This window comes from Silene latifolia, chromosome 11, assembly GCF_048544455.1.
Source record: "Silene latifolia isolate original U9 population chromosome 11, ASM4854445v1, whole genome shotgun sequence".
NCBI classification, from domain to species: domain Eukaryota; kingdom Viridiplantae; phylum Streptophyta; class Magnoliopsida; order Caryophyllales; family Caryophyllaceae; genus Silene; species Silene latifolia.
The window spans coordinates 135,588,158-135,614,455 of record NC_133536.1 but is presented as its reverse complement, the minus strand read 5'-3'; the positions used below and the strand labels follow the sequence as shown (position 1 = coordinate 135,614,455).

Below are 26,298 nucleotides of genomic sequence, written 5' to 3'. Positions count from 1 at the left end.
ACTTAACTTCATGTATAATCATGATTCTTCAATCATGTGAATGAACCCATTCTCAATTATCACATGAATGAAAAGTATAATCCTTTAATGCTTGCTTAAGTACATTTTGGAATCACTTAAGATAGCTACGCATAATATGTTAGGATTCTTAGATCTTCATCTAAGATTTTGTGTTCCAAACACATCCTTCTCTAAATTCCCATTTTAGAAAAGCGAATTTTAATTATCATTTGCCATTCTTCAATGAAATGCGGCAATTCCTAACATTATTTATCTTGATTAACATCTTCATGTCAATCTATGCACTTAGGTACTCTAAAGCTCTATTTACTTTTAAGGAGACCCTTGCCTTAAAGTAAATCTACTCTTGAGTAACAATTTTTGGATTTTAATGCTATGGCTCGTTTGTAACAAGGCAGATTTGGGACAAGGTCATAATACCATTACTTTCGAAAAGCAATATTTTAACAATAAGACATATGTGCTATACTCCCATTCTATCTTTATAGATTATAGTTCCATTACTTTCACAAAGTAACACATTAACTATAAGACATGTTTGTAACGATCCAATCTACTCCCACTCTATCTCTTAGAAATACATCTATATTCTTAAGAGATAGCTTTGTGAGTTACAAACATATATGATGGAGTAATTGAAGTTTGTCTAGACTGACGTGTTAGCACATAAAAGACCAACTCCATCATGGCAGTTTGATTCATGTAACATGCGAGCTTGATCCATGTCATTTGTTAAATAGACTCTCTATTTTAGGTATCTCCTGGTTGACCATCCGTTTTTAATAACATGTCCGTTTTTGTAACACTCCCATTTATTCAGGAGCCTTTAGCTAGACATTCCCAAATAATTAGGACTGTTACCATCTCGGTTTCCGGAGGTAGTGATTAACAAAGTACAACAAACCAAAGTACTTTAAATTAAAACTTAACAATTACATGTTTATTACAACTTAACTAATTAAAACTTAATATAAAATAATTACAACTCGCAGCGGAAATAAATAAAGTGATATAATTATTCTATGTGATCTAGACTTCAACTATGGTCCAACTCAAGCTCTCATCCAAATGCTCCCAAGTCAGCTAATCTTTAGTACCTGTCAAATCTGCTCCCCATAAAACGGTTCACCGCAGGTGTTCACGAATACACAGTCAACCGCGAGGTTGAGTAGGAATAAATACTAACAGCAAAATATACGATAACAACCCAATTTCCTTTTTACATTGCACAACCCCCTGAGAATGTGCTCCTCCCTTTTACTTAGCACACTTAAGCCAAGTTCTACGCGCTACACTAATCATCCCGCCAATCCCTGGCCGGGGCAGCCTCAACCCGAAGGTGAGTAAACACACACTACATTACCAAAAGGTAATGTCTGCCTCAACACATAGTTGAGTAATATCCACCAGATGGCATGCAAACCAATCTGGGGCCTGCCTCGAGTAAACACGATAAATATCGTATGCCAGAATAAATCTGTTCAACCACTCCACATTACTATAAATAATGTCTGCCAGAATAAATCTGTTAATACTACAACAATACTCCACCACAATATAACCAACATATACTATGTAATTCTCCCTTCCAACAATTTCAATGATATCAACCAACACAATTCTCATATGATCAATTCATTTTAATATAAGCCATCTAACAAACATTATCGAGTAAAAGTTGAGTAGGATTTATCCCTATCTGATAAGCGACACCAATTAAGCAGCTCAAGAAATCCAATAAATAAAGCAATCCGATCCGATTATAATTCTTCACAACCGTCACCTAATCCAAATATTATAATTCAATTCAATTTAATTATTTACTTATTCCTTTTATTTAATTATTCAAACTAATTATTTATTATAATTTTTAAAGGTTTATGATAACTAAAAACCCGATTCAATTATAACCCGAGTCTCCCAAAATAATAAACCCGACTTTTATAATTAATGAAACCCAAATACCCAAACCCAAGTAACCACCCGTGAATACCAACAAACCACATAAACCCCATATAACACGGTTTTAACCGTGCTTGACACCCCTTCCTTAACCTGCCAAAACCCGACTCCACAAGCCACCACTGACACCTCTCCACCTAGCCACCACTAGCATGCACCACGACGCACCCAGACAACCACTAACCACCAGCCACATCGTCTCCAGCACCCCACAACCTCACGCCCTAAAAGCTCCCACGACACCACCCATCAACAATCAAAACCAACAAACACCCTCTTTAAACACATGGTTTTCAGCCACCAAACACAAACCCACGACCACCAGTGGCCACCACCGTGGTCTCCCTTGACCCACGGTGGTCCAACCACTAGCCATGACCCCTCACGGCAACCCACATCTACGAAAACCGACACCAACAGCCACTACATCCCTATTCCCCTGTTTTCGCGTTTTCCGACTGCCACCACCATAAGCCACCACCTACAACCGCCAAAACACCCCCAACCTGGTCGACTCAACCACCTAATTCTATCCCCACCAGACCCAAGTCAAAGCAACGAGTAATAAACGGGTTCCTAACGTGGTTAAACACAATCTGCCCTAGCTCGCGATTCCGGCCGATCACCGTTCCAAACACCAGCAAGAACCACACAAGACAACCACAGGGTGTCGACTATCACCCCAGGTGTCAACCCATCCTAGATTAGGTCCAATTAGACGAGTTTCGTGGGTCAAAATCCGTATAACCACATATTGTATACCCTCTTCAACCACCCTCGAAAACCCGCCTGAAACCGCCCTCTCCCGTCAGTCAACAGTGGTCAAATAAGGTCAACGGTGATCCTTGGTTATCCACGGTCACAACGATACTTACGGCCGGATCTATGGTGGTCTAGATAACAAGTTATAATTTCTCAAAGTATATACATAAGACGATCTTAAAGAATTACCTTGAGGCGATAATAAAATTAATTCCTTTGCTTTTCTCTTCCTTAATTCTTCTCTTCTTTCTTTTAGATCTCTTCCTTCTTCTTTTATGAATTGTAACGCCCCTCATTTTCGGCTAAATTAAAACTAACTTTTACATATAAAACTGGCTGAAATACAGAGATATTATAATTAATATACAAAGTTTTTCTTACAAAATGTCTCTTAAAACAAAATACACAAAATGAACTAAAACTTTTATAAGCACTTAAAATAAAATCTTGTCTTGAAATAAAATCCTTTTTAAACAGCAGCGGAAGACCTGAAAGCAAAATCGGAAGACAGAAAGGAACTATCCCCATGACGAGTAGCCCATAAGGGAGAAAACACGTCAGCCGGAAGGCTGAGTAACAGATAATACCTCAATATAAGCAGAATCGTTTTTGGTCATGGCGTGGAAACACAGACATGTAAAAATAAAAATAAACACATAGAATAATAAAAACACTCCCCATAAACTAATCTGAACTTTTAACTATTTCCATACTATTCCTTTAATACAACTCTTATCTCATTCCTCCACAATTAACCGAGTTTCATCTCACTACTCCGTCTCACTCATTACTCCGTCTCATAATATAATACTCCATAGTAACCAAGTATCGTATTCTCATCGTCGAACGTAAGCCAAGGACAAGGGGTGAGTGAACTGGCGGGTAAGACCGCGACACAATACTTCCATCTCAATATCAATTTCAAACTCAAATAACTCAATAACCATGGTCACTCTGGACCGTATACATAACTTGGCTCAAAGGCCCCATAACTCATAACTCAATACCAGTAACCAATTTCCATCTCAATTTCAATATCGATATTGTCAAATATTACATTAAAGGAATTGTTCAACACTTAAAGTACAAGACTTTAAGCTACTCACCCGCGAGTCAAGGTCAAAGGAAACGGCAATTTAATACAATACAAAACCAACAATCAAAATCCATTAATAAACGTCATTGTCCAGTCTCGTTTCCGAAACCATAACTTAAACTCTATCTAAATCTCACAACACAGTATTCCTTCCATCCATTAAATATTTTTACACCAAAAGCTGTGATTAACAATTCTACGTCAATTCTTATTCACATAGCATACAACCACGTCACTCGTTGTCTTAAATTTCCTCAACTATGATTTCTTTATAATCACAGCATCCAAACTAATCGACTATACAAACTACCTCCAACTTAATTGAACTGATATCCCATCTCACCGAAAGACTAATATACTGAGTACAAAATATATGATTAATAATATATGTAAGTAATACCAACCAACAATAATATACCGTCATTAAAATTGCAGCACATAAATCAATTAAACCAATAACAATTAGCAAATATGCACACAGCCCCGAACAATAATATACTGATAGGATCGGTAAAATCATGTTACCTTAAAATCATTCCGAAATTGCGAGTAAATTATGGCTCGATAATACAATGAGATATATAAGAGATGACCAAAGGAATTAACTAGTAACAACGGTGCAACATCATTGTTGTAAGGCAAGTTGGACTGTTAACTCAATTTTACGTCAGGAAGAGGAATTATTGCAAATAAGAAATTATGATAGTGGTGTACATCATGATGATATTCATGAGAATGGTGAAGTTGATAAACGAACGTTTTAGGGGAATTAATGAATTAAGATTTTCACAGAGAATTGGGTTTCATCCGTCGGCTTACGAAAACCAAAGCAAGAGAATGGTAACGAAGGTTTATATAAGACAAAAGTATAAATATTAGGTTAGCTAGGGAGATTGGGATTAGGAAATAAGATGGGTTAAAATTCGATCTAATTACGACACTAACTTGTATGAGAAAAATTATTTATTTAGTCTTAAATAAATAACGGTACGATAAAATAATTAAAATAAAACAACCAAAATATTTGGGGTATTACAATCTACCCCTCTTAAAAGTAACTTCGTCCCAAAGTTCGAGTTTAGAAAATATTGACACTATAAAATTTGAGTGGTATTACACTCCACCCTCCTTAAATATAAAGTTCGTCCTCGAACTTAAAATTTCAAAGTTAAGAACTCAATGTTTTTTGGAAAAGTTAAAAATGTTAAAACAGTCGATGCTAAGATATGATGATCTCAACACCTAACCAAGAAAGAACCAGCAAGCTCTGATACCAATTGGAACGCCCTTCATTTTCGGCTAAATTAAAACTAATTTTTACATATAAAACTGGCCGAAATACAGAGATATTATAATTAATATACAAAGTTTTTCTTACAAAATGTCTCTTAAAACAAAATACACAAAATGAACTAAAACTTTTATAAGCACTTATCTTTTCTTGAAATAAAATCCTTTTTGAACAGCAGCGGAAGACCTGAAAACAAAATCAGAAGACGGAAATGAACTACCTCCATGACGAGTAGCCCAGAAGGGAGAAAACACGTCAGCCGGAAGGCTGAGTAATAGATAATACCTCAATATAAGCAGAATAGTTTTTTGTCATGGCGTGGAAACACAAACATGTAAAAATAAAAATAAACACGAAGAATAATAAAAACACTCCCCATAAACTAATCTGAACTTCTAACTATTTCCATACTATTCCTTTAATACAACTCTTATCTCATTCCTCCACAATTAACCGAGTTTCATCTCACTACTCCGTCTCACTCATTACTCTGTCTCATAATATAATACTCCAAATTAACCAAGTATCGTATTCTCATCGTCGAACCTAAGCCAAGGACAAGGGGTGAGTGAACTGGCGGGTAAGACCGCGAAACAATACTTCCATCTCAATATCGATTTCAAACTCAAATAACTCAATAACCATGGTCACTCTGGACCGTAAACATAACTCGGCTCAAAGGCCCCATAACTCATAACTCAATACCAGTAACCAATTTTCATCTCAATTTCAATATCGATATTGTCAAATATTCCATTAAAGAAACTACTCAACACTTAAAGTACAAGACTTTAAGCTACTCACCCGCGAGTCAAGGTCAAAGAAAACGGCAATTTATTACAATACAAAACCATCAATCAAAATTCATTAATAAACTTCGTCATTGCCCAGTCTCGGTTCAGAAACCATAACTTAAACTCTATCTAAATCTCACAACACAGTATTCCTTTCATTCATTAAATATTTTTACACCAAAAGATGTGATTAACAATTCTACGTCAATTCTTATTCACATAACATACAACCACGTCACTCGTTGTCTTAAATTTCCTCAACCATGATTTCTTTATAATCACAGCATCCAAACTAATCGACTATACAAACTACCTCCAACCTAATTGAACTGATATCCCATCTCATCGAAAGACTAATATACTGAGTACAAAATATATGATTAATAATATATGTAAATAATACCAACCAACAATAATATACCGTCATTAAAATTTCAGCACATAAATCAATTAAACCAATAACAATTAGCAAATATGCACACAACCCTGAACAATAATATAATAATAGGATCGATAAAATCGTGTTACCTTAAAATCATTCCGAAATTGCGAGTAAATCATGGCTCGATAATACAATGAGATATATAAGAGATGACCAAAGGAATTAACTAGTAACGACAGTGCAACATCATTGTTGTAAAGCAAGTTGGACTGTTAACTCAATTTTACGTCGGGAAGAGGAATTATTGCAAATAAGGAATTATGATAGTGATGTACATCATGATGATATTCATGAGAATGGTGAAGTTGATAAACGAAAGTTTTAGGGGAATTAATGAATTAAGATTTTCACAGAGAATTGGGTTTCATACTTTCATCTGTCGGCTTATGAAAACCAAAGCAAGATAATGGTAACGAGGGTTTATATAAGACAAAAGTATAAATATTAGGTTAGCTAGGGAGATTGGGATTAGGAAATAAGATGGGTTAAAATTCGATCTAATTACGACACTAACTTGTATGAGAAAAATTATTTGTTTAGTCTTAAATAAATAACGGTACGATAAAATAATTAAAATAAAACAACCAAAATATTTGGGGTATTACAGTTTTGGATTGCAAATTCCCAAAATTGAGTTCGATAACTCAAACCGACTCATATTAGTTTGATCTTACGGGTAGTGACACAAGGTCATAATCCACATTTAATAAATCAAATTTATTACTTAGATCTTTGCCACTACGATCGGATCGTAATGCTTTAGTACTTTGTTCAATTGGTTATCTACGTCATTTAGAAATTCTTTAAATTTCTCAAATGCTTCACTTTATTTTTGATTAAGTAAACATACCCATATCTACTTAAATCATTGGTAAAAGTGACGAAGTAGTCATTTATTCCCCTTGCGGTGATGCTCATTGGAACACATACACCGGCATGTATTAGTCCTAACAAATCGCTTGCTAGTGTCCCTTTACTACTAAAGGGAATATGAACCAATTTTGCGAAGGAGACAAGATTCGCATATACCATATGATTGAAAATCAAATGGTCCAATAAATCTAGTCGACACTAGCCCTTTAATGCGTTTCTCATTTATGTGACCTAATCGAAAAAGCCAAATGTACAAATCATTTGGATTACTAGTTATGAGTCTTTTGAATTGTATGTTATAGATATCTTTAGTTGAGTTGGAAGTGTCTAAAACATGAATACCATTGATAGAAGTGGCTTGGCTCACAGTCAAGTTATATTCAACAAAATACAACAATTGTTTTTGATCACAAAAGAAAGGAAAAATCCTTCTATGCCTAACATAGAAATGGTGATAATGCTTTTAGACAAAATGGGTACATAATCACCATTATGTAGATTACAAATCAAAGCCATTATCTAAAACAAGTACATAAGTCCCTCTCGAAGTGGCGGCTACCCTAGCTCCATTTCCTTGTCGGAGATTTATATCACTCTTGTTTAGCTTTTCCACATTTCCAAGCCCCTATATACGATTAAAAAGGTGAAAACCACAACCGGTATCCAATACCCACATTGAGGTGGATGTATAATTAATATCAATAACAACGATTTCGGAAGAAATAGTACCAAGTGAAGTGACAAGTCCAGCTTTGATATCTCCTAAATACTTTGGGCAATTTCGTTTCCAATGGCCCATGACATTACAATAATGACATTCTTCGTAAGATTGGGCACCCTTCTTGGTCTTGGTTGTGGTAGTCTCACTATCCATTTCCAATTCATTATCAGGTTTGGGTTTCTTACCCATCTTTGCCTTTCCTTTAATAATACCATTACTCGTTTCAGTTGCAAGAACATTCTTGCTAGAACTCCCACTGAATTTAATATTTCTCCTTGTTTCTTCAAACAAGGATGCCTTGGGTTTAGTGAGATTTTCTTCACAAGATTTTCTTACCAAAGTGGTGGGCATTAAAATTGGAGTGGGTGGTATGGAGGTGGTAAAGAAGCAAAGATTTCCATCCTGACCAATGCCACAGCGTAATTCTCTAATCGTATCATTGTCATACTCGGAGCACTTTTCATCGAATGATTGGAGTCATGAATTAATGGTGATTGGTGTAAGAGTATTAGATGAATCCATTGTGAATAAATAACTACAAAATCGGAAATGAAGGAAATAATTAACATCTATCGTTTTAATAATACTTGTAAACAAGTATTGCATTTATATAGTGACCTCTACCCAACTATTATAAATGACTCCGAGATCCAAATTCATATTAACTCGGGCACGGTGAGCCGATTCATCCCTTTTTAATATAACTCGATGGATTAACTCTTAATCGATTCTACTTCTATAACTCTCGGTTGATAAAAATTACTTTAATATTTATCTTTAGCCCGGAACACATGCGACTACGGTCACGAATACTTCCGTTGAGCTTAATCCAAATTTCGATGTAATAACATTTTATTACCCACTTACCCAACGTAACAAGTTTAGTACCCCGGTGAGCCGAGCCTACTTCCTCACGAAATTGGGACTCATGGTTTCTACTATTTGGTAAGGCTAATTCTCAATTATTATTTAGTGAGAGGTCTTGTCAATTTATTATCTATCACGTTTTAAATGAACTAAAGCGGTGAACTACGATAATTATAATTGACACGGTCGATGACTCGATATGATATGCATGTGTTGTTATGGCGATTTGGCAATGCATGCAATATATTAAAATAAATGCAAAGCAATAATAATAAATTCCTAGTATGGCCTTCCTAAAATAGAAAATCAAATAATCTATTACATATTCGGAAACCAACTCCTTTGGTCCCTTGAATCTTCAAGTGGCACGCCTCACAAGAACACCGTCTTCGTCGGAACACCTTTCCGAATGGAACCGTCTTGAAGAAACTCTATGATTACAAATAATAATAAAAATACAAAGCTATTCCTATTATACATTTGTAATATGAAAAACTAGTAAAAATAAAAGTGATAGAGATCACATTAAATTACAACCGAATCAATATTCCCTTTCATTACGGATAATATTGATTAAAACTAAGGCCATACTAAGATAAAATTACATAATTCAAAATTATATAAATAAAAGACATTCAACAATTGAAATATGAAGCATTATAACATGTGTCTATCATGCCAAATTATGTGTTAAATCGCCCTATTTAACTTATATCGTTTATATAACCCGGTTTTATAGAAATGCGTGATAATAACTTCTTAATATCAGAAATCAATACTTAAATCAAAATTAAGCTCGAGTTAATTATCCTAACACTCTTAGGACAATAATATTAGTCATCACTCAATTTTTGATAATAATTAAACTTGATTTAATTTTATGCTCATATTTGACCTTAAAATCATAACATTTATGAAATAAATTCAAATTAAATTACAATAATTTCAAAATTTTAATTTTAAATTTTTGAACATTATGGAATAATTCCATGGCACTCATTATGTCAAAAATCATGGTTAAAATTTTCGACTTTATTTCGAGAAAATATAGTTGCAATTTATCGGTTTTATCTCATAAAAGATCTAAAATATCCAAAAATTAATCCAATCAATTTTACAACTTTATATCTGATAAGTGGGATATTTATGCAACCTAAAATAATTTTCTCATGCCATGTAATTCGTTTTAGCTATTTATGCTAAAATAGTCACTATTTATGCCATTTTTACACTAAAAAGTCATAAATCATGCTAAATGAAATCATTTCATTTCAAAATTTACATACAGTGTGTAAATCATGCATGTGACAATATTTTAAAGTTTCATGGCCTGGTTCGAAGTTTAACTATATTTAACTATTTTACCTCTTTTAATCCATATTTATCTCATAAAAATCATAACTCATGCAATATTATTCAAATTAACACGATATTTTACACACAATTTGTAAAATATGCATGTGAGGTCATATAAAATTTTAAAGGTCAGAAACTAAGTTTAACCAATTTTAGTCATTTAACCTCCATTTATGCCATTTTTATCACATAAAAATCATAAATCATGAAATATTAATCACATTAATATGAAATTTTGCATACAATACATAAAATATTCATGTGAGGTCATACTAAAAAAATCACGGTCAGTAGTGAAGGTTAACTTATTTTAGTGAATAAAAGTTCATTTTACTCATAAAAATGTAATTATTTCATCAAAAATCATTAAAATGAGCAATAAAATACCATAAATCATAAAAATGGCCTAAAAACATTTTAGGACCAGAATATATATGTGACACCCTCAAAAATCGCGGAAAAATTAAACACGTAATTATAGAATAAAACTGCATGGATATATTTGTAATAGGTTCATTTGGGTAAAAACCTGTAATTTTTAAAACCTGAACCTGTTATAAAGATATCCAAATTGGAAGGTGTCAAACATACAAGGTCTAAATAGAAGTTTCATAACATAACCATCGCTAAAGTCGCGAATAGCAAATTATACAACCAAATGTAAAGAGGGAGACATATGTCCCTAAAATGTATGTGACATAAAAAGTGTTTAAGGGTCACAATAAAATAAAGCCAATCTAGGTTCCAAGGTTTCTTTGCTCGCTAGCTCGTCCGTGTACCCCATATAAGCATCACCTACCCACAATCGCATTTTATACAAACACGAAAGCCACGGTCGGTGGGGAGTAACTCCGAGTTCTCCCAGCCACGAAATGCCATAATTAATATAACATGTAAACATAAGAATATGAATATGAATAACACATAGCCTTAGCATATAAATGTTAGACAATCGTGCTTATCATGTGAACAACAATATAACGACACATAGTCCTAGCATGTGAATACTAGACCGACTCATACTACACTATCATGTGAATCACAAAACACACGGGAATCCAAACTCTATCAACCATAGCCGGCTTGCATCTCACCTTCTATGATTCATAGAATCATCAAACAAGAAAGGGCAATATATCTAGAAACAGGCATAAGTTACTAGTACAGTTAATAGTCACTTTGTAACTCGAGTCTATACCACGAGGTAGGGAAGCTAGTATTTTGGCTCAGAGGTTACATTTAAAACATGGCCAAGATACGACTCAACCCTAAACCTAGACTCACAGAGACCTAGAGAAATGCGGATAAAACCACCGCACCCAAGACTCATGATAAAACCACATGAGTACCCTAAGGAGTCCGCCAAAGGGTTGGCTAGTACTTAAGCTGACCATCTCCTCACAAAATAGGCAGAAAGGTCATGCCCCAGCTTGGATATAAACCCACCAAGCCAGGAACACAAAGGCTATTAAGCCGCAAACATATACTCGTCAAAGACTATAATGGCCTATCTATGATGAAGGCCGAAATACTCACCTAGGACCTAGTCCCAGCTTGAATACTTTAGCCCACACCACACAAGACAAGTAGGACACCCAATTAACCATAAAAGGGGCAAAGAGTCCAAACTTGTACACACAAAAGATCATACACATCCTAGTATATGAAAGGCTACGCAAGAGCATATTCAGCTGACAATCCAACAATATCTCCAATATCAATAATAACCCAAATTCCAGCTAACCAACAATACCATAATCCATGAGAACAAGCTAAAATGGCAAAGAGGCAACAAGAAGACTCAAGTATAAGGCAACCAATTCATCCAACAACCAACATGTGAAATGATAGTCACAAATATTAAGGCATCAACGTAAAACATCCAATAACAACCAATCTCACCTCAAAGACAAACCCTCGACCCGAGTCCCGCTATGGGTCATCGGTCAAATCGAGGCTGACCGGTTTAAACCTAGTTTGACCAAACTCGTTCGGTCAATCTGGCCCAGTTCAGAGTCTTGGCCTACTTTGGCCAAAATTACAAAATGTATCACAATGTCATTCTCATGCTATTTCCAACTTCTATCATGTGAAAAACGAAAGTAAGACATTATCAATCACCTAAACACTTAACAAACACCAAACACAACATCAACTACAATTGTGACATTAATTCGTCGAGTAACTCGGAATAGTTACCTTAAGCTAGCAAAGAGACAAGTAATAACTTGAGAAAGCTTCTAAAACCCAAAATTACTCTTCATCTTCAACCACATATGAGTCACCTAAAATAATTATGTGAAAGGATGATATTAGCGAATTATCGTTATATAAAATATGAGACGAAAATTAATTTAATTATATTTTAAATAAACCGAGTTAGCGCCAAAACAATTTATAAACACAACTAGCCCAAAGTTACCAAATATAGCTAGCCCTTTTATCAAAATTAAATGAGTCCAATAAACTAAATATGTGAAGGAGCAATATTAATGATTTACGTTATATGAAATACGAGGCGGGATTTAAGTCATTCAAAAGAATCACATTTGTGCCAAAATAAACCCGACCCACGACTCAAAGTGGCCATTTGGATAGCCCCTACACGAACTCAGACAACCAGCCACCACCACAAATGCGGGACGACCAGTTTTGGGTTCTCAAAAACCCGATCCAAGCATTCATTTTAGCCATCTAAAGCAGCCTATTCGAGTACCATCTAGCAGACCCAAAACAATCCCTACATGTCGGTATACACCGTCTCAACTATAAAAGACAACAATTAGCACCCAAAACAATCCTTACATGTCAAAGATACCCCGACTTAAATATACCACTTACTAGCTAGCATCCCAAATGATCCGTACAGGTCAGTATACACCGTCTCAATCATCTCCACATATCAGTATACACCGTCTCAACTATACAACTGACTAATTAACATCCATAAGGATCCCTATATATAATTATACACCGTCTCAATTATAAAACAGACTAACCAAAGATTCGAAATAAACATATTTTACAAGTAATATCGAGTAACCAGTCATCGTTACCTTTTTTCCGATCGAATTAGTCCTTCATGACTAACAAATCTTATACAAGACCGTCTATCTTAGCATCTACAACCGTCTTATAATAAATAAAGCTGAAAGTATAAATTGCGTTTGTAAAAATACATGACGAAAATGAATTTTACTTACAACGGATTGACAGAACGATGAAAGCGAAGATCACTGGGAACGAAAATCATTGATAACGGATGACAAACGGAGTGACAAAATCAATTTAAAATTAAAAAAAATGAAACAGAACGAAAAAGAAGAAAAAGGAAGGGAGAAGAAGGAATGATACGTGAGAAATGAGGGAGCAGCTAGCTAGCTAGCTATTTATTATACGTACGTTTCTTCGTCGTTAAGAAACTTCGATAGTTATTAAAACCGTTTCGAGTTAAATTTAACCGGTTTAAGAAAGAGTCTCATAAATGAAACGGAATCAATAATAAATAAGTTTAAAGAATGAAAAATAAAATAAACTCAGATAGTTAACGGAAATAATAAGAAATCGGCTTGAAACGGAATTATTAGCGATTTTACTAAATTAGCGGATTTTAACGAAATTTGTTCATTTAGCAAAATAAATTCAAAATGGTTAACTCGATGACTTTTTTTTTCCCGGGTCCGACTTGAGTCCACTAAGGACTGAATTTAAAAAAAAAGACTCGTAAAAGATACTGAAATAGTTAAATGACATAATTAAATCCAAAATATCAATTAAAATAATTTTATCCAACTTAATAAAATACGGGGTGTTACAATCACCCCACCTTCAAAAAGTTTCGTCCTCGAAACTTGAAAGTAGAAATGAAAGGTTATATAAAACAAAACTGGAACTTTGGAATCGGTAACCAAAACATTTAAAAGGTTACTTATCGTAAGAATTAGAATTCTTTCAAAAGTTTCAAATAAAATTTTCCAACAGAACCAGGTTCTCATCAAAGGAACGGAAGTGTTCTCGTTACGTATTCAAGAACATCACATTCCAAATCAAAGATAAGGTCAAAAGCAAATCATTTGTATAAATCAAAAAAATCAAAACACTTTCAAAAACATTAACGGAAAGTTTTCAAAAGTGTAAGTCTCATTCATGGAACGAAATTGCTCTTGTCGTGCACACAAGAACGCTAACTTTCCAAGTCAGAGACAAATTTAAAACAAAAACTATTCGCCGACAAGCGTAGAACAAGTTATCAAACGTCTCCAATAACTAGTTCTAACATCCGATCAACGTTAAAATCAAAATAAGAGAAAGGTAATCTACTCAATTTTTTCTTTTGCGAAAAGCCAAAATAGAAATAAAGGTTTCACTTTTAAACCCAAATGGGGGTCAAATCCCTGAAAGTGTAACATTAAACTTTGACAAAGAAGTCATAAATAGATCAAAGTTAACAGAAATTGGACAAAACTTAACGAAATCTCGGGTCTAGTAATTAAAATTACGATAAATGAGTTTATATTCAAGGAAGGAATAAGGAACTAAATCAAATTTTCATTTTCAGATCTTTAAAAATAGGTTAGGTTTGCACAAGTGACATAAACTTTTAAGAATGAATCGAAACTGGTAGCTTGAAAGTTTAGAAGTTGTACAAAAAGAAAAGTAACTTAGATAGCATAAAAACAAAGTATGTTAAGAGAGCTCAAACTTAAGCCACAAGAGAGCTATAATGAATTTCATAGGGTAAAAATTGAAGTCAAAATTACAAGGATGTCAAAGATAGAGTTTCACAAGATACGAGTGTCAAACTTAAAGGAGGAGCAAGATGAAGCGAGAAAATGAGGTATGAACGGTAACGCTTATGATCGAGGAGAAAGGGAAATTATACAACAAGGAAATGCCAGATACTCAAATCTCAAACAACAATATCATCACTCCACTAAGGAAACAAAGGGTAATAACCAGGTCAGGAAATGATAGGAAATTTAAAAAGGGATATATGAACATGTCAAGATGTGAGACTAAAAGAGTCGAATCATAAAGATAACTAGTTAACAACCAGTAAGAGATATTAGAATTAGGGAGGTATTCAAGACAAGGAAATAACGAGTAAACTTTTATACTTAAGAATCAAATCCAACCAAGGTATGAACGAAAGGGAGGAAAACGATTAATGGTACGAAAGAGGATTTTAAGGCTTAATCCATACGCTTCCTAAAACTTAAGGTCCTCTCTAACAAGGTCACGTCTATTAGGGTATTGTACCTTCATAACAAAACGACCAAATCCCAAAACAAGGGTCAAGGTAAAATAAACGCTCGCTTAAGGGGTGATAAATCGGTTAGATACTTCTTCCACCTATCTTATCACATATTAGGATTTCCCTAAAGCAAATCTACCACTCAAGTATAAAAGCATCTCTTTATCTCAAGCACTCGACACAACCTCAATGTTTTAAAAACCAAAGAATGAATTGACAAAGACTTCTCAACAAAGTTCTCAAAGAACAACTAACATCAAATCACATCACCAACCTATACGGGATTGTTAACATCTAAAAATGAGTTTTCTTCCAAATTCATATTCTAAACTTATCTCATGTTTACTCCTAAGGTGACGACGCTCAATCTACTAAGCTTTCAAATCCCAAACATAAACAACATGGCCAAGTTCTATAACTTTAATCACATAGGCAACTCATTCCTAACACCAAGAATCCACCAATCAATTATACTCACTTTATCAAGGATCTAGGTATAAGAACCATCAAGTATGTCTCATCACACTACCCAAGTCTTTCCAACATCAAATCCTCTCAAAACCAGGAAAGGGTCAAACACAAACAATCCCTTCAAAGGTCATAATTTCCAACCAAGGTCAACATTTCTCAAAAGGAATAGTATTATCAAAAGGCGTTAAGGAAGGATAAGCAAGAAACAAAGGACAAGTTAGGAAATACAAGAGTGACTCACAAGGAGAAAGAAAAGAGGATTTAGAAGAAGGAATAGGCATTAAGAAGTAAATAACAGGACAAGGTACACAAAGAATGAGAAACATCTTCGAGGAAGTAGAAGCATTCTTCAAAGTTGAACAAATCTTCAATTTCTGGCAATAGGCACCATGTCTTGATCTTCACGTTGATAAGTTCACAGTTATTGATCCAAGAACGCAACAATTATTAAATGACAATCAACAAACAGGTTAGTACCTAACAAAGAGCAAACACAAAGAGACTACAACATAAGGTCCTAAGTCTACCCATCTTACCCATCTCTCAAGTTTATTATTTTAAGGTCAAGTTATTTATATTGGGGTGCACAAACGTGCGTCGGGAGCAAATATGCTCTGATACCAACTGTGACACCCTCAAAAATCGCGGAAAAATTAAACACGTAATTCTAGAATAAAACTGCATGGATATATTTGTAATAGGTTCATTTGGGTAAAAACCTGTGATTTTTAAAACCTGAACCTGTTATAAAGATATCCAAATTGGAAGGTGTCAAACATACAAGGTCTAAATAGAAGTTTCATAACATAACCATCGCTAAAGTCGCGAATAGCAAATTATACAACCAAATGTAAAGAGGGAGACATATGTCCCTAAAATGTATGTGACATAAAAAGTGTTTAAGGGTCACAATAAAATAAAGCCAATCAAGGTTCCAAGGTTTCTTTGCTCGCTAGCTCGTCCGTGTACCCCATATAAGCATCACCTACCTGTCAATCGCATTTTATACAAACACGAAAGCCACAGTCAGTGGGGAGTAACTCCGAGTTCTCCCAGCCACGAAATGTCATAATTAATATAACATGTAAACATAAGAATATGAATATGAATAACACATAGCCTTAGCATATAAATGCTAGACAATCGTGCTTATCATGTGAACAACAATATAACGACACATAGTCCTAGCATGTGAATACTAGACCGACTCATACTACACTATCATGTGAATCACATAACACACGGGAATCCAAACTCTATCAACCATAGCCGGCTTGCATCTCGACTTCTATGATTCATAGAATCATCAAACAAGAAAGGGCAATATATCTAGAGACAGGCATAAGTTACTAGTACAGTTAATAGTCACTTTGTAACTCGAGTCTATACCACAAGGTAGGGAAGCTAGTATTTTGGCTCAGAGGTTACATTTAAAACATGGCCAAGATACGACTCAACCCTAAACCTAGACTGCGCAGACCTAGAGAAATGCGGATAAAACCACCGCACCCAAGACTCATGATAAAACCACATGAGTACCCTAAGGAGTCCACCAAAGGGTTGGCTAGTACTTAAGCTGACCATCTCCTCACAAAATAGGCAGAAAGGTCATGCCCCAGCTTGGATATAAACCCACCAAGCCAGGAACACAAAGGCTATTAAGCCGTAAACATATACTCGTCAAAGACTATAATGGCCTATCTATGATGAAGGCCGAAATACTCACCTAGGACCTAGTCCCAGCTTGAATACTTTAGCCCACACCACACAAGACAAGTAGGACACCCAATTAACCATAAAAGGGGCAAAGAGTCCAAACTTGTACACACAAAAGATCATACACATCCTAGTATATGAAAGGCTACGCAAGAGCATATTCAGCTGACAATCCAACAATATCTCCAATATCAATAATAACCCAAATTCCAGCTAACCAACAATACCATAATCCATGAGAACAAGCTAAAATGGCAAAGAGGCAACAAGAAGACTCAAGTATAAGGCAACCAATTCATTCAACAACCAACATGTGAAATGATAGTCACAAATATTAAGGCATCAACGTAAAACATCCAATAACAACCAATCTCACCTCAAAGACAAACCCTCGACCCGAGTCCCGCGACGGGTCATCGGTCAAATCGAGGCTGACCGGTTTAAACCTAGTTTGACCAAACTCGTTCGGTCAATCTGGCCCAGTTCAGAGTCTTGGCCTACTTTGGCCCAAATTACAAAATGTATCACTATGTCATTCTCATGCTATTTCCAATTTCTATCATGTGAAAAACGAAAGTAAGACATTATCAATCACCTAAACACTTAACAAACACCTAAACACAACATCAACTACTAATGTGACATTAATTCAACGAGTAACTCGGAATAGTTACCTTAAGCTAGCAAAGAGACAAGTAATAACTTAAGAAAGCTTCTAAAACCCAAAATTAGTCTTCATCTTCAACCACATATGAGTCACCTAAAATAATTATGTGAAAGGACGATATTAATGAATTATCGTTATATAAAATATGAGATGAAAATTAATTTAATTATATTTTAAATAAACCGAGTTAGCGCCAAAACAATTTATAAACACAACTAGCCCAAAGTTACCAAATATAGCTAGCCCTTTTATCAAAATTAAATGAGTCCAATAAACTAAATATGTGAAGGAGCAATATTAATGATTTACGTTATATGAAATACGAGGCGGGATTTAAGTCATTCAAAAGAATCACATTTGTGCCAAAATAAACCCGACCCACGACTCAATGTGGCCATTTGGATAGCCCCTACACGAACTCGGACAACCACCACCACCACAAAGCGGGACGCCCGTTTTGGGTTCTCAAAAACCCGATCCAAGCATTCATTTTAGCCATCTAAAGCAGCCTATTCGAGTACCATCTAGCAGACCCAAAACAATCCCTACATGTCAGTATACACCGTCTCAACTATAAAAGACAACAATTAGCACCCAAAACAATCCTTACATGTCAGCATACCCCGACTTAAATATACCACTTACTAGCTAGCATCCCAAATGATCCCTACAGGTCAGTATACACCGTCTCAATCATCTCCACATATCAGTATACACCGTCTCAACTATACAACTGACTAATTAACATCCATAAGGATCCCTATATATAATTATACACCGTCTCAATTATAAAACAGACTAACCAGCATTCGAAATAAACATATTTTACAAGTAATATCGAGTAACCCGTCATCGTTACCTTTTTCCGATCGAATTAGTCCTTCATGACTAACAAATCTTATACAAGACCGTCTATCTTAGCATCTACAACCGTCTTATAATAAATAAAGCTGAAAGTATAAATTGTGTTTGTAAAAATACATGACGAAAATGAATTTTACTTACAACGGATTGACAGGAACGATGAAAGCAGCACTGTGGAACGAAAATCATTGATAACGGATGACAAACGGAGTGACAGAATCAATTTAAAATTAAAAAAAAATGAAACAGAACGAAAAAGAAGAAAAAGGAAGGGAGAAGAAGGAATGATACGTGAGAAATGAGGGAGCAGCTAGCTAGCTAGCTATTTATTATACGTACGTTTCTTCGTCGTTAAGAAACTTCGATAGTTATTAAAACCGTTTCGACTTAAATTTAACCGGTTTAAGAAAGAGTCTCATTAATGAAACGGAATCAATAATAAATAAGTTTAAAGAATGAAAAATAAAATAAACTCAGATAGTTAACGGAAATAATAAGAAATCGGCTTGAAACGGAATTATTAGCGATTTTACTAAATTAGCCGATTTTAACGAAATTTGTTCATTTAGCAAAATAAATTCAAAATGGTTAACTCGATGACTTTTTTTTTCCCGGGTCCGACTTGAGTCCACTAAGGACTGAATTTCAAAAAAAAGACTCGTAAAAGATACTAAAATAGTTAAATGACATAATTAAATCCAAAATATCAATTAAAATAATTTTATCCTACTTAATAAAATACGGGGTGTTACAATATAACATGCATCATGATTTCTTCACTTACTCTTATAAATCACCAATTTTTAGTTTTAATTAAGTTACATTTAACTCGGAAAAACCAAACCGATTATGCATGCAACATCCTATGCTCTGATATCACTTGTTAGGTTCATATACAAATTATTAGACTCTTCTAATAGTGAACTAATTAACTTCTTAATTTGTGTTCTTTAGATTTAGTGCATGCATAACAAAATAAGAGATTAATAAGAAAAAAAATGTCCCTTACATTGTGATTTTCGGATTTATGGGCACAAGTAAGGTCTCCTACCTTCACTTGTTCTTGAGCTATGATGAGTATTAGGATGATCCTCCAAAACTCTATATTAAGAGCTCTCCTTTTGATTGCACCCAAGATTAGCCCTTATCTCTACTAAATAATATTAACTAGATATTTATTAAGTAGTCTATCTTAAAATTGACTACTAATACTCATATATTACACTAATAATATTAGTAATCTTATTGAACAATTTGAATAAAAATTTCTCAAATTTTGGTGAATGAGAAATTAATATGTGTGAGAGAGTTTGCATGTGAATGAATGAACATGCATGAAGAGAATGAATAACGGACAAAAAGTCCCTTGTATTTGTGGGTGTGTACCGGTTTTGGAGGGGTTAGAGGACCAATATATGGTCCTTCACTTTTTCTTTTTCTCTTACCCAAAATGTAGGCTTGTAAGCTAGTGTAGTGTAGGCTTATTATTTAAATTTTATCACATAAAATAATATAACCACAACCCACTACTACCTCCTCCAATTCGGTCCACTTACATAAAATGGACTACCATTTTATTTTGTTAATTTGTCATTTGTCACACAATATGTCACATGTAGTATATTACATGTTATTAATTAATTTAATGCATATTTATCAAATAAATATCATTTTATAAATCAATTAAATTACATACAACAAATTGACTTAGTGATGCTTGATCACAAAAATAAAATGGGTCATATAATTATAATTCACAACATCTTGTAATTATAATTAACCATTCATTTTCATCTCTATTGTTTCACAAACAATAAACAATTTTAGTAATAAAGCATTTCAATTACTAAAATAAATCTTATTTAATCCCATTACAATAAGATATGAATATACTCTCTCACAAATGAATTGTTCAATTTTAAGGAATTGAACAACTTGTATCGTCATACAATTAATCAATTTTACTGATAAGGGCATCATCCTTTAGGTGTGACCTTAAGGGATCAACTGATCACCACCGTCCTACGACAGTAACGTCAAACTCTAGCAAGCCAATCGTTACCGATTAATGTTGATCAGTTGACAATTTAATTTATCATCCCTTTCGTATTCTTATTATGAGATTTAATTGTGATATTAAATCATGTGATCGCACTATTGTTGAGGACACATATTCCAACAGAAATAGCTATCTACTACCTTAGTAAGAAGTTCTTGGAGTACGAGAGTAAGTATACACCTCTCGAGAAGACGTGCCTCGCTCTTGTGTTGGCAACAAAGAAGCTTTGCCATTACATGCTTAGCTACTTTGTCAAAGTGTATTCTAAAATGGATCTAGTCAAGTACCTCTTCGAGAAACCCGTTCTCAATGGACGCTTGGCAAGATGGACCTTAATGCTCTCAGAGTTTGACCTCAAATACGTACCTTTGAAAGTCATAAAGGGACGTGTTGTGGCTGAATTCTTCGCAGATAACCCTATCAACGATACGCAAGCAATAAACATGTGGTCATTTCCAGATGAGGATATTCTGCAAACCAGTATGGATTCTTGGGATCTTTACTTTGATGGGGCATCCAATTTGAGAGGATTTGGGATAGGAGTGTTGCTCATTTCTCCTGAAGGCGAGCATACACCACTTTCTGTCAAGCTCGACTTCGAGGTGACAAATAACGCAACAGAATATGAAGCTTGCCTCATTGGTCTATAACCAGCAGTAAGTTTAGGCATCACGCATCTTCGAGTTCACGGCGACTCATCCTTGATCATTAACCAAATCACTGGATCCTGGAAAATTCGAAGTGAAAGTCTAGCACCATATCAGGCTAAGATAGATCAAGTTGCTCAATTCTTCGATCCGGTTACTTATTTACACCTGCCTCGCGAAGAAAATCAGTTTGCGGACGCTCTTGCAAAACTCGCATCCTTGATTAACAGGCCAGACAACATGGTCGAAATGCCTTTATACATCGAACGGCGATCAGAGCCAGCCTATGTGCACTTCCTTACGGATGAAAAGGAAAACCCAGGGGAACCATGGTTCTAGGCCATTCTCAATTTCAAACTAAATTGTACATACCCACCAGATATGGATAAGAGTTGACAACGCGCCATACGCCTACTTGCCTCTCAATACCTCCTCATGTAGGGAGAGTTGTACAAAAGAACACCTCTTGGTGCCGTCTTACGTTGCATTGATCATTCACAGGCACAGAAAGTAATGGAAGAAGTTCACGATGGAGAATGCAGTCCTCACATGAGTGGACCTATGATGGCAAAGAACATTACGCGTCTAGGGTATTATTGGACGAAAATGGAGTCAGATTGCATCAAATATATCAGACATTGTCACAATTGCCAGATCTTCGGGAATGTGCAACACGTCCTTCCCTCAATGCTATATACCATGACATCTCCTTGGCCATTTTCTGCTTGGTGAATAGACATCATCGGGAATATCACTCCAGCTGGGACAAGAGGTCACTGTTTCATTTTAGTGGCTATCGATTATTTTACTAAATGGGTCGAGGCAGCATCTTACAATAGCCTTACAGCCAGACATGTGGCCAAGTTCATACAAACCAACATCATCTGTTGATACGGTTGCCCACATGAAATCATCAGTGACAATGGATCACATTTTTAGGCCGAAGCTGCAAAATTTTTAGCCAAATATAAGACCAAGCATCACCATTCCTCGCCATATAGACCTCAAACTAATGGTGCGGTAGAGGCAGCTAACAAGAATGTCGTCACAATCCTCAAGGAAATGATCGACAATTATCGCAATTGGCCTAGCAAAATACCCTTTGCATTATGAGGATATTGCACGTCAGTTAGGACACCCACTGGGGCTACTCCTTTCTATTTGACTTACGGCATGGAATCTGTACAACCAGTAGAGCTAGAGATCCCATCTCTATGCATTTTACTCGAAAGTCAGATCCCAGAAGCTGAATGGAATAGGGATATGTATGATGAACTCGTCCTCTTAGACGAACGAAGGCTACGTGCATTACATAATGTGCAAACATACTAAGCACGCATCAAACGAGCCTTTAATAAAAGGGTCAAACTCAGAAATATCAAGGAAGAAGATTTAGTACTAAAGTCAGTCAGAGCTCTCTTACCTGTCGGTCCACGAGGAAAATTTAAGCCTAATTGGACAGGACCATTCTTGGTCAAGCCCATACTTTCAGGGGGTGCGGTTAAGATCACAGACCTAGACGGGAATGAGTTTTCTAATCCAACTAACCTAGACCAATTGAAATGGTACTACCCTTAGAAATAGGATAAAACGCGCCTCGCATGATCCACGTGCCGCTCGTGCGACACGAAATAAAACCGGCCCCTGGCCCGCTAAAAGCTTATGATATTTCGCTCTTGCGTTTTGACGTTTTGACATCCTCATATCATCAAATAAATCGAATCGTATTTCCTTAGGAGTAAGTAAAGCACATGCTTATTTTCTAAGTTCATTGCAAGCTCTTGCTTCGAACATTTATTCTTTTACATTTTCTCGCACTACGTATAGGGTTTGATTTCATTTTTTTCTAATGAATACGTAGGCAATCCTTCACAGGATACAACCCGTCATTTTAAGATGTAAATAGAAGGACGTTTGCATGTTGCATTTGAAATTCGGCAAGAATAAATAAAGGAAATTTATGAAAGTTTATTAACTAATAAATCTTTTATTCATTATTCCATAAATAATAGTAATACGCCGAATACATATAAATTTAAATGCTGAAAATTAAAATGATAGGCTAGGATTCTAAAAACCCCGCCATTTATTACAACTCAAATAATAATAAATAATACTATTATAAATGACTAAGGCTACTCTTCCATTTTCCCCTTGCCTTTGTCACTTTTGCCAAAATTCTTGTCTCGACCACGAGCGGACGCTCTTGCATTATTTCCGACCTAATCACCAACGGTCGTTCTCGCGGTCTAGGTTTCCTATTTCGATCCACCACCATCTTCTCGGCAGGAGCATTCTTTGGTTTCTTCGACGGACGAACAACCCGATATCCGACCTCTTCTTCCTCCTCAGTCAAGTACCTTTGGTTCTCCTTCTCCACTTCACGAATTTTGTAGTCTATGGGCTCGTGCTTCCATAGCTTTTCACGCTCCTCAGGAGTGCTAGCTTTCCTCCACTGCAGATATGAGTCAGAAACCCATAATGAGCCAACCGGGACAGGTATGAACCACATGTTCCTTTGGGACCAGCGAATAGCCCACTCTCAACAAGACTCCGTAGTATGCGCCAAGGCAGTTTGAGGGACAGTGTCTAGCTTCGGGATTTTCTGTTTTAGGCCCACTTGCCTTATCAATCTCTCCGAAAAAGTATGGACCATGAATTCCAAGCCGAAAACGCGAATTGACCGTGTCGGGTCCAAGGATGATACTCCAGTCACCGATCTGAGATGCCACCATGGCACTATCCACCTGATCAAGAGCCCACCTTCACTCTTCAGTTTATTTTCCCAATAATCGCATACTCAAGTGAAGTCCACCATGTATAGCCTCGTCCTCATCACAATTGATCGAGAGCGATATCATGTCACATCAACTGGGGGCTTGATCAACCGCAGTCTTTCCATCAACTAAATCTGCAAAGAAGGAGACGGGAGTCAGTCCCATATTCGGCTAAAAAAAACGGAAATAATTAAATGGCCGAATAAGATAGGAAAAATGTGTTTTTTACCTGTAAAATAATAGGACTCCCAAGATAAATATTCTTGCGGTTCGCCTTCCTGTTGTCCAAGCCAAGAGTGGTCTCCCCTAGAATCAAGCATGCTGGGCTCCTGCGCAGTTCCATTTGCTCCACTATGCCTAGAAATCGAGGGTCACCCCTCATCTCTTGGTCCACATGCCCTCGCAGAATATAGCAATGAAGAAGGCAAAATCCATAAGCTCGACGCCTCGCCACATAAGAAATAGTGGGGTCCTCCCTATTTATAAATCGATCAACAAATTCAAACATGCGGACACCTTTTGAGGTTACAAGACGGTCTACCTCAGCCTTGGTCAATCCAAGTAAGTCTCTAAATTTGTTATTATATCCCTGAGAGCCAAGAGGTATACCCGTAACACTTTCTGCGTCCCATCCTCCAACCGCAGCTATTTCTTCAGGAAAAGGACAAATTTTACCTCTCGGAAAGGCAAATACATGGAAATTCGGGTCCCAATATTAAAGACAAGCATCCAAAAAGGGCCTAACAACCTTCACTAGCTTCAAACTTATGATTGATCTCAAATTGAAAGCACCCATATCGTGTTTCTCCACATTTGTAAATTCATTCGTCCACTCCTTAATGCGATTTTCAAAGGCATCCATATTTTGTTGGAAAATTTTTGAGAAAGTATATAGAAGGTTTTATGTAATAGACGAAGTCGAGGAAGAGAGAATTGTGAGAATAGAAGCTCAACCGAGGTCTCTATTTATACTATTCGTTGTTTCCTAATTTCAGCTGAGGACGGACCAACTGGAGAGAAGACGCAGCAGTTGCTGCGCGTCTTAGAGGGATCGCAACTCCTGCTGCGCCTCTTCCCCAGGTCCTTTTTTCCTGTTTGACGGCCGTGGATCTTTCCTAAATACGTTTTAGTTAAAATTTCCTATTCCTATAGGGATTTAATTCGGTAATTCCGAATAATTACCAAATTCTTGTTTCCTAATCTTTACGGATTCGCTTTTCGAGGCAAAATCAACATTTTTGCCTAATACGCACACTTACTCATTTTTTTTAATTTTTTTTTTCGGGGAATCATTTCACTCCCTCTTTTTAAATGTTTCTAATGAAGGAAAAGTAGATCTATATACTCAACATATTCATATATGTTTTAATTTAATTGTCATAAAATTAAATGGTGGATCTTATGCATGCAAACTAATAAACTATATAAAGAAGAAATCATCATCTTACATTGTGATTTTCGGATTTATGGGCACAAGTGAGTTCACCTACTCACTTGTTCTTGAGCTTTCCTTATGGATGAACAAGATTCAAGTATAGAATCCCTCCCAAAAGCATATACCCAAGGAAACTCATAATTAACCAATATTATTTAGATCTAGTAATAATATTAGTTTTACTATAAAATTGACACAAAATAAATTGTATTTTGGCTCTTGA

At 35.7% G+C, this 26,298-nt stretch overlaps 1 protein-coding gene across 1 annotated transcript in view; it reads right to left on the bottom strand.

The window, feature by feature from the left end:
- LOC141614047 (uncharacterized) overlaps nt 1–24,983 on the bottom strand; it is a 68,742-nt gene extending 43,759 nt beyond the window's left edge. Inside the window, exons 1-2 of the mRNA XM_074432802.1 lie at nt 24,870–24,983; nt 24,224–24,318 (exon numbers count right to left, since the gene is read on the bottom strand). Coding sequence (XP_074288903.1) covers nt 24,224–24,318; nt 24,870–24,983 — 209 coding nt within the window. The remainder of the gene's footprint in view (nt 1–24,223; nt 24,319–24,869) is intronic.
- Between the last annotated feature and the right edge of the window lie 1,315 nt (nt 24,984–26,298).